We start from the raw sequence: 16,527 nt of genomic DNA, 5'->3' as shown, positions 1-16,527 counted from the left end.
AAAAGTAAAATACTAGACATCTCTAGCTTGGTCATGTGGATATGGAATCATTTAATGTCATAATATAAAAATAAAAATAATATTATTTTAACATAATTTTAAACAAAAAATAATTACTATGCTAAAAATAATAATACAACATGCTCTGTACTTGATCAATTTAGATAATGCTTATTAAAAAAGCTATTACAAGACTAGAAAAGTAGTTTTGCTGCAGTAGGATATGTTTGTTTTTTACTATTCAAAAATGTTTTTTAAAAAAATTAATTTTTTTATTTTAAATTAATGTTTTTTTAATGTTTTTAAATTATTTTAATGTGCTAATATTAAAAATTATTTTTAAAAAATAAAAATATATTATTTTGATACATTTCCAAATAAAAAACACTTTAAAAAAATAATAACCACTCTCAAGCAACCCTCTACTAATTTCAATAATAAATTCACATTCACCAAACAAGCCAACACAAAGGGTATGGAAATTTCATTTCCCTTCCTTCCTTTTTCACACAAAGCAAATTAGTTTAATAACACACTAATCCATTTCAGCAACATAATTAGATAAAAATTTAATTAGTTAAATCCTGAATTTATTTTTTAAAAATTACAAATTTAAATATCATAAATTTTAGGATCACTAAAATTTTATCTGGTCATTAACTTCAGGTGCTCAAAGAAACGCACATAAGTTATATATATATATATATATATATATAAACATACCCAGATCAAGCAAAACAAGTAACAACATGAGCAACATAATTCGAAGGGTTATATTGGTTTTGAATGATAAGCTAGTTTCTTCCTTGTGTGTCATCGTTACGGTTCAAATCTAAAAGGTAAATCTTGATGCCCGGAAGTTAATTGTTCTTAGTTATTACTTTGAATTGTTAAAACAGGATATTAGTGTAACTAATTGTTGCTATCTTTTAGACCAGTAATTACAATTAGCCAAAGAACCAGAGACTTTAGAAGACTAGCAATCGTATAGGAAGAGGGAGAGGGAAGGCAACAGAACTGAGAAACAGCCACCTCTTTGCAAATCATTCATTCAATCATCAAATAAACCTTTCACTTCACTTCCTTTTAAGCACCAAATCCCAGATGTCAAATTTCCAGTTTCAAAACTTTGGAGCCTTTTTTAGGCCTCAAATCAATCAAGAAACCTTCTCTTTCTCTCTCTGACTGTCTTATAAATACACTGTCTTTTATTTTATATTGTAGTGCAGGAGGTAGAGGAGTATCATTCTTTTGTTTCTCAGGTACCCTTTTCTTTGTTTTTGCTTTTGAGCTTGCTTTCTTGGGCTGTCATTCTTTTTATGTTTAGTTTCAATGTGAAACTTTCTTGAGGTATTGGTTTGTGGTGATTATAGATTGGTTTCAGTGCTAATGATGTTTGCCTTCTGGGGTGATTTGTTTGTGATGGTTCTGTTGGTGATCATGGATGATTTTGATTTATGAATCAATAATTTGTTTTTTTGTAGCTTACTCGTGTTGGAATTAGAGTTGAGAATGTAATTCAGTGATCACTTCCAAGGATTTTGTTAATGATTGATCATGGATGACAGTTCTTTGATTTGAAATGCATGATATATTGACTCTTTTCAAAAAATTTGTCCTTAATTGTCGAAGTTGTTGGTTTTGTTTATTGGCTTCTTATTTATTTTCTATAGATGTTTGCATCTTAAAGATGATTAAAAGAAAATTAAGTATTCTTTTCATTTTACTGAATATTGGACTTTACATTTTCTTTGTTTATGAAGAAACATTTTCAAATTTAGATTTACTAATGCTGCACAAAAGTCAAATGTATGGTTAGTTATATTAGATGAAACATGCTGAAAAAGCTGACTTTTATGGAATTCAATGGTGGTAGAATTTCATGTTTGTCTTGCGTGAAACTAGAAGTGAAAAGCTGTGGAAACTGTAGAATTATCTTTACAGTAGATTTTGAGCTTCTTCCTTGTTTGTGAGCAATAACTATGTAACAAAAAGATTACCTATGCATCTATAGTGTATTTTCAGTTCTCACACATGAGAGATCATTATGGGTGATTCTGGAAAGACGTCAAAGCTGCAAGACTGGCACAAATGTTCACCTTCTGACACAGTGACTGGGTCGTTGCTGATTAAATCATTGAAGATAAAGAAGGACAGCAAAATATCTCCTAGAAAAGGCCAAAAAACGAAAACGAAAACAAAATCAAAACCACAACCAAAACCAATACCTCATCTAAAAACTATCATCAGTTCAGCTGTATCAAAAAGAAAAGTTTCTCCTAAGAGCATTGGGAATGGCTCTACCAGTAGAAAGCTGATTCATAGGAAAATTCTGCATAAAGCACTTGATAAGAAGGCCTCAAGGAAGGGGGCTTCCTCAGAGCTCCAATTTTCAACTATTGATTCTAAGGGAAATGGAAAAAATGGCGATGAAGGTGCAATTAAAAAACTCAAGAAGAGGAAGCCTAAGAAAAGGCAAAGGGACAAGGTGAAGCTAGATGAACCATCACGATTGCAGAGGAGAGCAAGGTACCTGATGATTAAAATGAAGCTGGACCAGAACCTTATAGATGCTTACTCTGGAGAAGGCTGGAAAGGTCAAAGGTAAAAAGATTTTCTTACATATCATTCCTTTGGAAAAATTAAGAACTCTTCCTAGCAAAGTTAAGCTTGTGATTGCAAACCTGTGATATAAGAATTCCATCTAAAGTCTAACACTCCTTAATCTGTGAAATGGATACATGTGAAAGAGAAAAAAAGGTGAAATAATTGTCTTCAAACTATTGATCAGAGATGGTTCGTTTTCTTAAAACCATGTCTTGTAGAAGCAGGTTTAGTCTAGGAAGAAGTTGGATGCAGAATGAATATTGTTTGCCCTTGTTTCTCTTAGTCCTTATCATGAATTATTAGGAGCATATATTTGAACATGTTACCAGATTTGAAGCTATCTGAAATATTTCAAGAAAGTTCTGATCATATATTGCATGAGATGGAATATTTCCCCACTGAAGTTGGGACTTAGGATTGGCTTGAAGACATTTTCGTTGGAAGTTCGGCCGAAGGAATCTGGATACATTAACCTTGTTTAATTTTTTTATCTGCTTATGCTTCTAGATTAATTTTCCTTTTCAATCATTTATTCTTCAAAATTTTGAAATATTTTACCTGATCTATTCTTGGAACTAATGAATGATTCTCATTTTACTACATGCATGATACAAAACAAAACAAAACACAAAGAACTCCGCTGACTGGAAGTTCGAAATTGATAGAAGCTTCAAATGATAAAAGAACTATGTTTGTTCTTATCTCTTACTGAATTTCTGCCACAGTCGAGAGAAGATCAGGCCAGAAAAGGAACTACTGCGGGCATGGAAGCAGATTTTGAAGTGTAAACTTGGATTACGTGATATAATTCAGCAGGTGGATTCTCTTAGTACAGTAGGATGCATTGAAGAGACAGTTATGGCTCCAGATGGATCTATTTCACATGAACATGTAAGCAAGCACAAGCAGCATCAGTGTTCTGGAAAATGTTAAGAATTGTAAAGCATTAAACAAGAATTCAACCTTTTTGACGAATTCTTGCTAATAAAGACTCATACCCAGTATTTCCTAAATCTGGGCTGTCAGTTCTCAATGAGCATGCTCACTTCTTGCTTCTCACTTTCAAGAGCTGAAAAGGCACATGCTCATTCAGTAATTGGGCCATGAAATTGGTTGAGGCACAAAGAGACAGAAATATTTTCTAAGCAAAGTTGAAACATGCTTATTACATTAACTTGGGCCCCAAGAAAAATTGGCTTAGTGATAAGCTGGTAGGAGGCCCTTGACTTGCTTTATCTTGTGTTATTATTTACTTGTGTCTTTATGTTTGTTTTTTCTTTTCAATCTCTTCATCTAGATATTCTGTGCGAAGTGCAAATTGAATGAAGTTTCCCCAGATAATGATATTGTACTCTGTGATGGTACATGCAACTGTGCTTTCCACCAAAAATGCCTCGAACCTCCCTTGGATACTGAAAGTAGTCAGTTCTGCTCACTTCTTTTCTTGTGATGTTTTTTCTACTGAGTTACAAAACAAATGGATTGTTTCTACATTTGATAATTTGCACTTCTGCAGTACCTCTAGGAGATCAGGGATGGTTTTGCAAGTTCTGTGAATGCAGGATGGATATTATAGAAGCTATGAATGCTCATTTGGGAACCCATTTCTCAGAGGACAGCAGTTGGCAGGTTATTGTTAAAATATTGTTGAGCCTTTTTCTTTGCTAAAAAGTTGAAAGGGAATTAAAACAATCTTGGTTTTGGTGCCCTGTAACCAATCTGATATTTACTCTATCTTGAAATAGGATATTTTCACAGAAGAAGCAGCAATTCCTGATGCTGGAAATGTGCTAGTAAACCCCGAAGAAGAATGGCCTTCAGATGATTCTGAAGATGATAATTACGATCCAGAGAGGAGAGACAACATCATGAGTGAAGCGGGTACTGATGATGATGCATCTGATGACATCAGCAGTTCAACCAGCTTGGGTTGGTCTTCAGATGGTGAGGTTTCTTTGGGATCCAGGAGGTGGGAGATGCATAGCTTGGACTTCAGAAACAATTCTATTTATAGGAGTTTAGATTCTGATGAAACCAGTGATGGGGAAATTGTTTGTGGCCGTAGGCAGAGAAGAGCAATTGACTATAAGAAGTTATATGATGTGAGTATTCTAAATGCTTGTAACATAAAATTGTATCATGAGCTTCGCATAAAACTAAAAAGTTATGGTGGTGTGACAGCTTGAATCAACTTCATAGGTTGGTTTCTCTTTTTATAGGAAGAAGTGCAACTTCAATGATTTTTAGTGGTTATGCACACAGTGTGATAGAATCTCTGATTAAAACTTCAAACTATATCCGCTATGGCAAGTTTAATCTATATTTGATCATGCTGAGGTAATAATGTATTTTCGAACTTACAGGTCAAATTTAGGAAAAGGAAAAAAAAAGAAAAAAACAAGGTTCAAGAAAAATATATGGATGGGGTGTACGATTAGACTTTGCTTTTCTTCCTCCACCTCCTGGGACTAGTTTCTTGGTGTTCTTATTGAAGGTTAATATGTTTCTATGGAATTGTTTTTTGAAGTAGCTTGCAGGAAGAGGGGGTGTGACAGTGATATAGCTAAAGCAGGCATTTGATGGATGCCTATGTATTGGACCAATGATTTGCCCCAAGAAACAAGAGTGATGAAAATTATGCTGTCTATTTCTATTTAGCCTTAAAATTATGCTGTGGAAACTATTGATGCAGAGTTTACATTTCATTTTTTCTGCTGTCTATTTCTTAAGTGATAGTTCAGAATCATTTATCTAAGGCAATGTGAATTTCTTTCCTATCAGGAGGTGTTTGGAAAGGATGCTCCTGCACATGAGCTAGCCAGCGAAGATGAAGATTGGGGTCCTGGAAAAAGAAAGCGACGGGAGAAGGAGTCAAATGCAGCCAGCACCCTTATGACACTGTGTGAAAGTAAAAAAAGAAGTGAAAGTGATGAGACCATTGAAGGGATGATGAAGCTTCCCCCCCAATCTCGAAGGCCAATTTTCAGACTCCCCCCTGATGCAGTTGAGGTAGTAGTTTCCTCCACTCCACAAATGTGTCTTGCCAAACAATTTTTTTATGTTCTCTCTCTCTTAAGGATTACTTAGTAATTTAATTTGGTAAATTGCGCTAGTTATCTTTCCCTTTTCATGTGCTGTCCCAGAAACTTCGCCAAGTATTTGTAGAGAATGAACTTCCATCTAGAACTGTCAAGGAGAATCTGTCAAAAGAATTGGGCCTTGAACCCGGGAAGGTAACAACTTAAGCTACTGAATCAATGCATAATGATGCCTTGAAATTGAACTTACAGAACTACTATAGGATACATACATATCAAATCAGTGATTTTAAAGTGGAAAATCAACTTTTTCTTCCTTTCCTTTTCATCTGTAAAAAAGTGTTCCTTTGGTGTTGTAGTACACTATATTGTCCACTGGGATTACTCTTTCACATGTTAGCTCTTCATTTCTTCTAAGTTCCAGAGATTTACACTTAAGTTGTAATTTCAGGTTAGCAAATGGTTCAAGAATTCCCGTTATTTAGCTCTAAAGTCCCGGAAGGTGAGTTGGTACTTCATGTACATTAAATGCAACAGTTATATTTTGTTGCAGTTAGTATTCAAAGTTCTGCTGCGGACTTTCATGACTTTCTATGCAGATGTTTTGAACTGTTAATAAAAATTGATACTCTTTGATAATATTGACCTTAATGTTTCTCAAATACAAATAATGTCTTTAGAACTGACGAAAGAATAATTCATTTCTCCTACATGCTTATCAGTCACTAAGTTAAAAAGTTTAAATTCTGTGTCAACATGAGATGCCTTATTCGTAGTTATCATGTTCATGTGATTATTTGAGAGTCGAAACTTTCAAATCTTCTCTCTCAAGGTCTTTCTATGTGTTTCAGTTTCGTGTATGACAATTCACTTCCACAACAGGTAGAGAAAGGAGAACAACTTCATAATTCTGGTTCCGAAGTCTCTGCTGAACCCACATTAAATGTCATGGAGGGCAAAACTGCTGATCTTTCACAGGATTCTTGGGAAGAAACTGAGGTATGTATCCCAAAGAATTTGAAAAGGATCCTTCAGAGGAAGAAGCTGAAGTCAATAAGCAGAAGTTTAAGGAAAAATGAACAGAAAAGAGGTTCCTACGAATCACCTACTAAAAGCAATGAGGTATTCTTTATCACAAGTACTCGATTGTTTTCTTTATTTATTTTTTCTTCAGGCCCAATTCGTGTGCTCTCTCTATCTGTCTATATTGCTTCTCTGGTTGCACTGTGATAAAAAACAAAGAAGTCTTGAGTGATTGGATAAGGAGTTGACAATTGTGTATTATCTTGTAGGCAATGGTTTGTGTGTGTGTGAGGTTGGTGTTGGGAGGCTATGCATTAATATGGGAAAGAATATCGTCAGAGTTATTATCATTTAGAGTTTTGCTGTAGGATTGATGCACCTACAGCATGGAGTTCTTATTTATTCACGCCTCACATATGTTAGCTTTTATCATTTTCAGATGAATGCCGAGTGCAGTGATGATGTGAGCTTGAAGAAATTGTTAAAAGCAAAACCAAAGGGAGTAAAGAAAAAGGTTAATCCTATTTCAACAGTGGCTGAATATGATATGGAGAGACTCTGTAGAGCAAAGTCTATATTAGAGACGATGAAGCAGAAAGTGGTGAAGCTACAAAATGGCAAAGCTAGGAAGTCATCCAAAACCCGTCCACTTGAAGAATTTATCGTTTACATTCCCATTGCTGAGTTGAGGGGAAAAAATTGATACACCGTGCAACCTATTATTATTGTCTAAACACATTTGCAGTTAGGGCTGGCATTGTAGTTTTATCTTTTGTTTCTAATCTGTGTTATGGACACCTTGTACAAGTACTTGTTTTCTTAGAAAGAAGAGAAAATACAAAAGAAAGGCTCAAGGCAATTTGGGTCAGTACAAAGATCTCCGGTTTGCTCCATTTGTGTAATTGTGATTCTTCTAGTGCAATTTGGGCGAGTTCCTTAGAGTTCAAGCTATAGGTTTAACATGACTAGTATGTTTGACAGCGTGAGTGCGTGACTATAAATTTTACCTGGTTCTTCTTCTTCTTCTTCTTCTTTGCTGTTATGGACTGTTCTGGTGGATTTTGGTCCTTTCACCCTATTTATTGGGCTGTGAATGCCTTCTACCAGTTCCAGTGACAGGCTGTTTAGTAATTTACATTTGTAGTAAAATTAGTCACGTGAACACATTGATTTGTGACCTGAAGCGGAGGATATATGTATATACATTATTTTCATGTATTACAAAAACAAATGCTACCACTTGTTTGTCTCAAGGATAGAGTCTGTGCATCCACAGACATCGCTGGCATTTATATTTTTGTTTTCGCTAATATATATATATATATATATACACAGGAAGATTTTCTTGTTGGACTTCTGTACAAGAACAGCAGTCACAAGCGCAGTCACTTTTTTTTCATAACCCCCCTACAAATCCACCGACCGTCTCTTCATTTACCTCTGATTTTTCATCAGTTACATCATCAAATTCACTCTGCTTCCACTGTAGAGCAACCTACCAATGCACTATCCACCTATTACACATATTTAGATTAGGTCCCTCTCCTACAAATTGCACCAATATTATCCTCGAATTATCGAGATTGATGGGTTAGGAAGGGAGAAAACTAGAATGACAACACAAATGTGTTTCACAAGGAAGTGATTGGCGAAATTTATATCCCGTGATCAATGAAATTTCCTATCGGGACATACGAGCAGGCTCAACCAAAGGCTCACATATATCACATTGAACATTTAAAAAACCAATCTAATATAAAAATAATTTTGTTTCGGTTACGATGTGAATACCTAACTCCAAAATTTAGCTGTGGATTTCTGTGAGAATGAATGTACAAAGCAAGCTGTATGGATAATACTTCATTGAAATCATCGAGCAGTGTTTGCTCATTCTTGGAAATTTGCAACTATCACTCCTTTCAATCATCCATTGGATCGCCAATGCTGGCACGCCTCAATTTCTGATGTTTAGCTGCTATTCGGGGTCTCAGCTGCACAACAAATGACATGTTAACAAATGAAGATAAGAGAAATTTGCATGTCCTTGACCAAAAGAAACGCCAAGGATCCTAAAACAAGTGCACTTAGATGAACTATGCTGATAAGTTTTGACAAATTACAGTCAGTTTTATTCCACATTTGTTAATCGAACCACCAAGACCATGCTCAATGATAAGATTCAAGGTTCTACCAACTCTAACCATGTGTCTGCTCTGAACAGCAGAGTAATTTGTATAGTAGATTCGGACCTTCATCACAGCCTAAGCAGTGTATTCTTGGAAAAAAGTTAAGTAGGACAAGCAAGTTTAAATAACAATGACCAAGCCGCTTGTGCTAAAACTCTAAAACCATGAAATATCGTCCAAAACATACCATCTGAATATACTTTATTTGCTTCATAACTTCATCCGTTTCCAGCTCCTGAGGCAGATGCATGTAACAAAATTTGGTTACGATAAAATATGAGGTATAAGTTAAATATAAGTTAAAAACAATATGTTTGCTACATAGAAAGTCCATGATTCCAAAGATTTCACATAAAAGCCTAATTCACCTGAGGTGCAGCACAGTCGGCATGAATTGGATCCCAGAAGACACAGCAGAAGCATTCCCAGACAGCAGTTTGGACTTCGAAAAGAGGAGCCCTGTTACATCAACAACATTCTAGAACTTAATCTTCTCAAGCTTAACTAGAAAGAGATAAATATTAGATCTATCAGATCAATTATGACTTGGTGGGATTGTCTATGGGAAAGAGTTAGCAAACTAATTTATTTTGGATCTCTCACAAAGCTACAGCCAATGACATGATATAGATAATTGAATTGATTCCACTTTAATCTCCTACTAAGTGGAATGGCATTTTGAACCAACAGCACAACAAAGGGCAGATGATACAATATGTTCACAAAGATGCATCAATGATAGGAAAGGACTTGCCAAGCTTCATACTTGTCAATAGCAATTTAAGACAAGAAAATTAACATTATACCTGCATTTTGTTCCTGAAATTGCAAGACTAAGATAGACACAAGGCAATGCCAAAATTAATAGGTTCAGCGCTGGAGGATTTAGTTGAACAATATGAATTAAGGAGATTAAACATTCATGGTTGACTTTAGTTCCTGGTTTAAATTGAGTGCGCAGTAACGCTTGCTCATATTTCATAATATGTTCACTTAGTGAACGTTTCTACACAAGATAAGAACTGCTAAAAACTTACGGCTATAAAGAGATTAAACATTCAAGCTTGATGGTTTAAATTCTTCAAACTGTTTATTGTGTTTGCAAACACAAATATTACAAAATTTAGCTACCAAGGCATTGCTAGGCTAAAACCTGCCAGTACACTTGTTCATGGATGGGCCAAGTGTTGAGAGTTGTATTAAAGTCCTAGTACGGGTTTTTATTGCGCATTGGACTCTCCCACAAAAAACTAAAACATTTGAGTTTGAGGCTGTCCAACTAAAGCAGGTTGATAAACAAAAACACGAGCAAAATCACCCAAGAGAGGAGATCATTATTTGGTTTACCTGCGCCACTTTCCACATATAGTTACATTGCCTCCTTCTGCTGTATCATCTATAACCTGTTTACACTGAAGCCAATTGCCTATAGATCCAAGTTTAGAAGACTTGTTGGACTTCAATTCCTGCACAAGAGGATGTTTCAGTTCTCTCAAAACACCAAGAAATCTGCAGCTAAACTGACAAACTTGAAACTAATAAACAATTTGAAGACTTACGAACAAACTGACAAAGTATGATGGCTCCAATACCAAAGGTTTGCCAATAATGTCGACGTCACTACATGAAAATCAAAATAACAGATGATGTTAAAAGTAACAAGTCTAGGACATCCTGGTGATAATTAGAAACAGTCTCGCATCATTCTTAATTTTTTTAAAAGGAAAGTCCTACTGCAAGGAAAAAAGAAAAATGAAAGCAAATAATATAAAGGAGAGGACAAGGAATAGAACACTGAAAAAATTTGTGTCTGACACAAGCCAACGTACTGTGCCTCGGTACAGACTGAAGGATCAAAGAAACACGCAGCCTTTTCATGGAATAATTCCAGTACTTGCCTGTATACCTTTCATGGAATTAAACCTACCATTTCTTTACCTTATAACCTACAATTGTCTGACCCGCAAACTATTAACTGCTACTTTTTGTTCTTCCAGCACATTGAACATAGATGCTCTGAAAATGGGAATTTATTGTCACTCTAAAAAAATATGACATTTTGCTTTAAGGAAGCCAAATAATTTTCAGTTTCCTCTGTGTTTGGGTCCAAAAACTGTAAGGCTATTGCCTCCAAAAAATTAGCTTCAGGCCATTTAGCACTGCTAGCAACTAAACAGATTACTGAAGAGTCAACTCTCTCCCTTCTAAGCATGCATTCCTCAAAAAGCCCATAATCAACTCAAAATACAAATCATGGGGCCACATTGTTGTGCATCAACATGTTGAAGAAAAGAGACTAAACATGTTCAGTCTGCAAAGACGCCTACAAAATGGCCGCTATGTTCGATCCTGCCAAGCTACTAGTGCCTCTGCTACTTAGTGAAAAAGGGCATAAAAGATCCATCTGTACACCATGGGATGTATCAAGCTTGATAACATCTCAAAAAGAAAGATTTATTGCAAGACCAAAGTCTATAGCTAAAGAACAATAGAATGTAACGTTTTTAATAAATGGTAAAACAGCAATTCTTGGCCAAAGTCATTGCTCCCTCTTCCTAGCCTGTTAAATCTTGTAAGGTTGCCAGCAAGACTCGCAGACACTTGTGTTTCTAGGATCAGGAAGAAACAGCAATGGACTGCACAAAAGAACATGGGCATCAGGCTTAATGATCTCATTCTTGAAAACGTTGGAACAATCCAAGACCATCAGCATCAGGCTTATTTCCTTTCAGAATAATAGTACCAACTCTCTCCTTCAGAAAAATTCTCTACAAACAACTTATACAATCTCTATTATGTGGAATCCATTAGAATTCCTCAATAACTTGTCAGACCTACCAAAAAAGTTTTGAAAGGCAAACAAATGCCTGATATGGGCATCCTTTAGTTAACTTGGAATCCAGTAACTTAGATGGAACATATGCATTAAAAAAGGAAGGAACCAACTCTCATATGTCAGATTTTAAAGCCCCCTGAAAAGCAAATAAACCAGATAAACGAGTTTGTATGATGAAGTGTTAGTCCAACAACAAAAAATGATGTGGATATGAATGCTAATGGGAGGGTCTATAAGATTAAATTGCACATAATTCAGTCTAGCTATTTCTTATGGATGTCTGCTTCACATATTCAGAATTAATAGGATTAGCAAAACAACATACTTGATAATTGGACCTGACCAATCTGGAATGTCTACTTGAAAACCTTTTCCAACTCGAACACCACCTGTATATGGCTCAGTATCTCTCAACATCAATGCTATAGGATTTGATTCACCAGTAGATGAAGCATCTCTACATCTGCCCATGTCACCAATTATATTGAGAGATTTTCTGGAAATTGTCTCCTTGGGAATTATCCGTTTCTTCTTACAACAAGAACGACACAACCATTCATCAACTGGTATTCTTTTTACACGAGGATTGCAGCAAGATACATGAAATGAATCTTCACAATTATCACAAATTAGCATCTTTACAGGGGATCCCTTGCGAAAACATTTTTTGCATGGCCGAGAACTACTGCTACCACTACCACTACCATCACCAATGCTTTTAGCGGAAGCATGGGTTTCGCCAGGCCAAACTCCCTCAAAAGCCCCCTGCCTTCTGAGTTTAGAGATACACTGATCATTTTCAGACTGATCTTCCCCTGTGGCCTCTGCTGCCACTATACTGGATGAAGAGCACTCACCATTATCATCTCCTTCAGTCTTTGTAGAATCTGAAACAACCTCCATATTTGACTTTGATGATGAGCAGCTATCATTTATACTGTCAACCTCAATGATTTTTGGCCTGCTTTTTTTTGTAGCTTCATCAGAAACCAAGTCTTCAACAAGTGAACATCCACTGCTAGATTCTGATTTTGAAACATGGGGCTCTCCATAACATACTAAAGGAGGCCCGGGAAGTGCTTCACCAGTTCCCCTTTCAAACTGATCTTGATGATCTTGAGAAACTACATGTGCCTCCTCAACAACAAGTGAAGGACCGTCAGAACTGATGATTGAAAGGCAATCTTCTCTGCTTCTCTTTGTGATTCCAGGGACCTGTGCTGACAAAAAGGTAGCAGAGTTTCCTCGCAGCTTCCTTCTGCTGTATACAAAATTATGTGCAGAAATTTCAGACATTGTACTGGAAGTTGGTAGCTGAGGACTTCCTTGTAAACTTAATCGGCATTGAGAATCATCACTGTTGCATGCTATAGGAGGAGGTATAAGAGCTCCACCAGTTCCCCTTTCATGCTGATCTCGATGATCTTGAGAAACTACATGTGCCTCCTCAACTGCAAGTGAAGGATCATCAGAACTGATGACTGAAAGGCAATCTTCTCTGCTTCTCTTCATGATTCCAGGGACCTCTGCTGACAAAAAGGTAACAGATTTTCCTCGCATCCTCCTTCTGCTGTGTATAAAATTACATGCAGAAATCTCAGACATTGTACTGGCAGTTGGTAGCTGACTTCTTTGTAAACATAATTGGCATGGAGAATCATCTTTGCTGTATACTGTAGGAGGAGGCATAAGAGCGGCTCCATGCTCATGTTGAGAAATTAGGCATTGCTCCTTGCGTGCAGCTGATGGACCATCAGAACTGATTAAAGAAAGACAATCCTCTCCTCCACTTCTCTTTGCCATTGCAGGGACCCTTTCTGATAAAAAGCTAGCAGAGTTTCCTCGCAGCTTCTTTCTGCTGTATACAAAATTACATGCAGAATTTTCAGACATTGTACTGACAGTGGGTAGCTGAGGGCTTCTTTGTGAACTTGATGGGCATGGAGAATCAGCTATATTGCATACTGGAGGATGAGGTACAACGGCAGCTCCACACACATGTATAGAAATTAGGCGCTGCTCCTTCCGTGCAGCTGATGGACCATCAGAACTGATCACAGAAAGACAATCCTCTCCACTTGTCTTTGCCATTGCTGATAAAAAGGAAACAGAGTTTTGTCGTAGCTTTGTTTTCCCATAAACAAAATTAGTAGCAGCACTTTTAGACACTGAACTGACAGATGCAAGTTGAGTACTTCTTCCAAAGGAAAAGGGGCATGAACAATCAACTCCATTGCATAATATAGGAGGCATGAGAGGTACTCTAACGGTACCGGTTTCATGCTCATCTTCAGAAACTACACAGTGCTCCTTAACTGCAACTGAAGGACCATCAGAATTGATGACATAAGGACAATCCTCTCCACTTCTCTTTGCGATTGCTGATAAAAACTCAATAGAGTTTCCTTGTAACTTCCTTCTACAATATACAAAACTAGGTGCTGAACTTTCAGACATTTTAATGATAGTTGGTGGATGAGGACCTCTCGGAAAACTTAACAGGCATGAATAATTGTTAGTCTCCTTTTCCTCGGTGGTTGAAGCAGCATCTTTACAGCAATTATGGCAGTGTTCATGACATTTTGAGCACATCTGCCAAATTTCAGTACCAGGCATCCAGTCACAAAATAAATCCTGTTTCCCTTGGTCAGATACATGAAATGGAGTACATTCAATTGAAGTAGATAGGAAACTCTGTATCAACATTTTCACCTGAAAACTCAGCCAATATCCAGCTGATGTGATTTTTGCACTCCAAATCGAAGCCACTGCTTAGCAACCTCCTATGATGCAAACTTGTGATTGATATAGACCATAAAAATGTCCCCCTTTGCTTACTGAAGAAATGGTACTAACAATTTTCCAAATTTAAAACATCAAAGAGGCAAACATTACACAGCACAAAGTTGAAGAAGTTCGCAGTGCTACTCGTAGAGGTATCAACCAGACATTTGAACTCCTAATAACATTCATTATTCACCACAAACACCAAAAAGCTTATCAGCATACTTTAATGACAAGACAACCTTATGAAAAAAACCCCTGTCCCCTGATTCTTAGCATTGTTAGAGCATAGAACACATTGAACATCAAGATATGATGCCTTATAGACTCCTTAATTGCACTAGATCTTTAGTGCTCATCCTACAGAGAACCACTTGACAATTGTTAAGGGCTTTTCCAAAAGAGGGTATGGAAACGAGAGAGATCTTCCAATAGTTTTTTACTTTCTTTTTTGGTGTGTTCGATGAAAAAGAAGCAAGAATTTTAAGAAATCAATCACATTATAATCAACAACCATGGTTAGAGTATTTTTCTAGGCTTCCTAATTTTATCCTGCAAATTGAGCTAGGTGAATTTTATCTTTCCTTTTAGAAAGATGCATACCTTTAGGATTCTTTATTCATGTTCTTCCTCAATAATTTTTTCCTTTCACCCAAAGAATTAAAGGGTTTAAAGAATGTTTTGCATTGATAAGGAGAAGCATATAAACCACATAACATTATGGAAACTTGTCAGATTACTATATGAAACTAAGAGCTCTCTAATCATCAACTTTCCAAAAGACAAACTAAACAGTACCATTGGTTGCCAAATTTTAGGGGTTATAACATTTGTGTTCAGGTAGACATTCATGGGTGGACACACAAAAGCTCCAACTTCACCACAAAAGAGAAACCCCAAGGTTCCCAAAGACAACAAAATCATCCAAATAACAAACAAAACTTACAGAATAAAACCATAAAAAGAAAACCTGAACACATCCTCTTTTACCCACAAAAGAAAACAAAAGACATCCTTAAATCACAAATATCAAATCTAACCCACCAAAACCTCAACCCAACACCATCTAGAGCTTCAATAACCAATTAAAACATTATTAACTAAGTTTGAAGAACTTATTCTAACAATGCTAAGGGATTTTCTTTAAAATCAATAATGGGTTTGTCGGTTCCTTCTTGAAGACTGAAAATGAAATGCCCTAAGTTCTTTATCAGGTTTCCAGAACTCCTAGAATTCAATTCACAATTTCCTACACTGTTCGTCTTGATTTCTTTCGCACAAAGTTAAAGAAAGAATAGCAAAAAAAATATTCATTCAAGAATCGCTGTAAATGCCCTACGAACATCAACATTCAGATATCTGAAACATAAAGCAATGAAAAAAAACAAAAAAAAAACCAACAGAGAAATTCAAAACCCAGAAAGCAAAAATGACAAGAAAGTTATACCTGATCGCCAAAAGCCTTCCAACAATAAGGAAAAGGCTTGGCAATGAGGCCTCTTTATAAGAAATTGGCCACGACACAAAGACCCTCCCTGTTTATCTCTCTAAAACTAAAAACTCTCCCACCTCTCTCTCTCTTTAAAACTCTGTTTTTTACTCTGACCCTTTTTTTATTTTTTTATGGGCAGAATAGTTGTTTGTGTGCAACCGGTTGTAAAGGTGTTTTTTTTCACTTGCTATTCAATTTATGTGCTTATTATTATTATTTGCTTACTATGAGTCCTTTTAATGATCTAGATTCGAGACATTTTTAGACATGCTTTTGTATATCTATCAAGACCAAGTGTTGGTTGCATTTACGATGTAATCTCCGTTTCTAGTAAAAAACATCGAAATAATGTTCATCACAGCTAAAAACAAAAATCATGTGCGAGTTGATCTCGTATTTTGCATCCAAATAACATACTTACATGAAATTTTACAATCTTTCCTTAGACTTGGTATTTGAGTTGAAAACATGGAGTAAACAAGATTATCATCTCCTGTTATAAAATAGAATGTATAATACAAATGTGGCCATAGAAGTAGATGTGCAAAAGGTGGTAATGAG

General features: G+C 36.1%; 2 protein-coding genes across 16 annotated transcripts; one reads left to right on the top strand and one right to left on the bottom strand.

The window, feature by feature from the left end:
- The first annotated feature begins 712 nt into the window (after positions 1 to 712).
- LOC118033606 (pathogenesis-related homeodomain protein) lies at positions 713 to 7,561 on the top strand. Of its 10 annotated transcripts, none has more exons than XM_073410145.1 (12): positions 744 to 839; positions 1,230 to 1,262; positions 2,026 to 2,604; positions 3,333 to 3,498; positions 3,905 to 4,028; positions 4,124 to 4,236; positions 4,353 to 4,709; positions 5,389 to 5,616; positions 5,721 to 5,840; positions 6,097 to 6,147; positions 6,528 to 6,767; positions 7,108 to 7,561. In XM_073410145.1, exons 3-12 carry the CDS (start codon positions 2,048 to 2,050, stop codon positions 7,369 to 7,371), a joined length of 2,220 nt encoding a protein of 739 aa, XP_073266246.1. In that variant the 5' UTR covers positions 744 to 839; positions 1,230 to 1,262; positions 2,026 to 2,047; the 3' UTR covers positions 7,372 to 7,561. The 10 variants fall into 10 exon arrangements, with proteins under 10 accessions (XP_073266249.1, XP_073266248.1, XP_073266246.1 ...); XM_073410146.1 differs by having other exon boundaries at positions 769 to 839; positions 1,225 to 1,262; XM_073410144.1 differs by having other exon boundaries at positions 817 to 839; positions 2,015 to 2,604.
- Positions 7,562 to 8,397: 836 nt separating this feature from the next.
- On the bottom strand, positions 8,398 to 16,201 carry LOC118033604 (uncharacterized). Of its 6 annotated transcripts, none has more exons than XM_035038632.2 (8): positions 15,922 to 16,183; positions 14,403 to 14,649; positions 12,016 to 14,282; positions 10,414 to 10,474; positions 10,202 to 10,320; positions 9,223 to 9,313; positions 9,042 to 9,089; positions 8,398 to 8,659 (listed from the first exon to the last, which is right to left on the bottom strand). In XM_035038632.2, exons 3-8 carry the CDS (start codon positions 14,280 to 14,282, stop codon positions 8,588 to 8,590), a joined length of 2,658 nt encoding a protein of 885 aa, XP_034894523.1. In that variant the 5' UTR covers positions 14,403 to 14,649; positions 15,922 to 16,183; the 3' UTR covers positions 8,398 to 8,587. The 6 variants fall into 6 exon arrangements, with proteins under 6 accessions (XP_034894523.1, XP_034894524.1, XP_034894522.1 ...); XM_035038633.2 differs by having other exon boundaries at positions 14,403 to 14,473; XM_035038631.2 differs by having other exon boundaries at positions 12,016 to 14,473; positions 15,922 to 16,187.
- Positions 16,202 to 16,527: the final 326 nt, after the last annotated feature.

This window comes from Populus alba, chromosome 6, assembly GCF_005239225.2.
Source record: "Populus alba chromosome 6, ASM523922v2, whole genome shotgun sequence".
In the NCBI taxonomy this organism is placed as follows: Eukaryota; Viridiplantae; Streptophyta; class Magnoliopsida; order Malpighiales; family Salicaceae; genus Populus; species Populus alba.
The sequence above is the reverse complement of the archived record's forward strand: the minus strand, read 5'-3'. Positions and strand labels throughout refer to the sequence as shown.

Bases quoted from the DNA above. Each gene is read 5' to 3' on its own strand.
- LOC118033606 (XM_073410148.1), top strand. From the start codon at position 2,048: ATGGGTGATTCTGGAAAGACGTCAAAGCTGCAAGACTGGCACAAATGT. The intron at 4,237-4,352 runs GTTATTGTTAAA...ATCTTGAAATAG, and splicing joins CAGAGGACAGCAGTTGGCAG to GATATTTTCACAGAAGAAGC. The intron at 5,617-5,720 runs GTAGTAGTTTCC...AAATTGCGCTAG, and splicing joins TCCCCCCTGATGCAGTTGAG to TTATCTTTCCCTTTTCATGT.
- LOC118033604 (XM_035038631.2), bottom strand. From the start codon at position 14,396: ATGTTGATACAGAGTTTCCTATCTACTTCAATTGAATGTACTCCATTT. The intron at 10,475-12,015 runs GTATGTTGTTTT...ATTTTCATGTAG, and splicing joins TGGTCAGGTCCAATTATCAA to TGACGTCGACATTATTGGCA. The intron at 8,660-9,041 runs GTATGTTTTGGA...TTTGTTGTGCAG, and splicing joins AAATAAAGTATATTCAGATG to CTGAGACCCCGAATAGCAGC.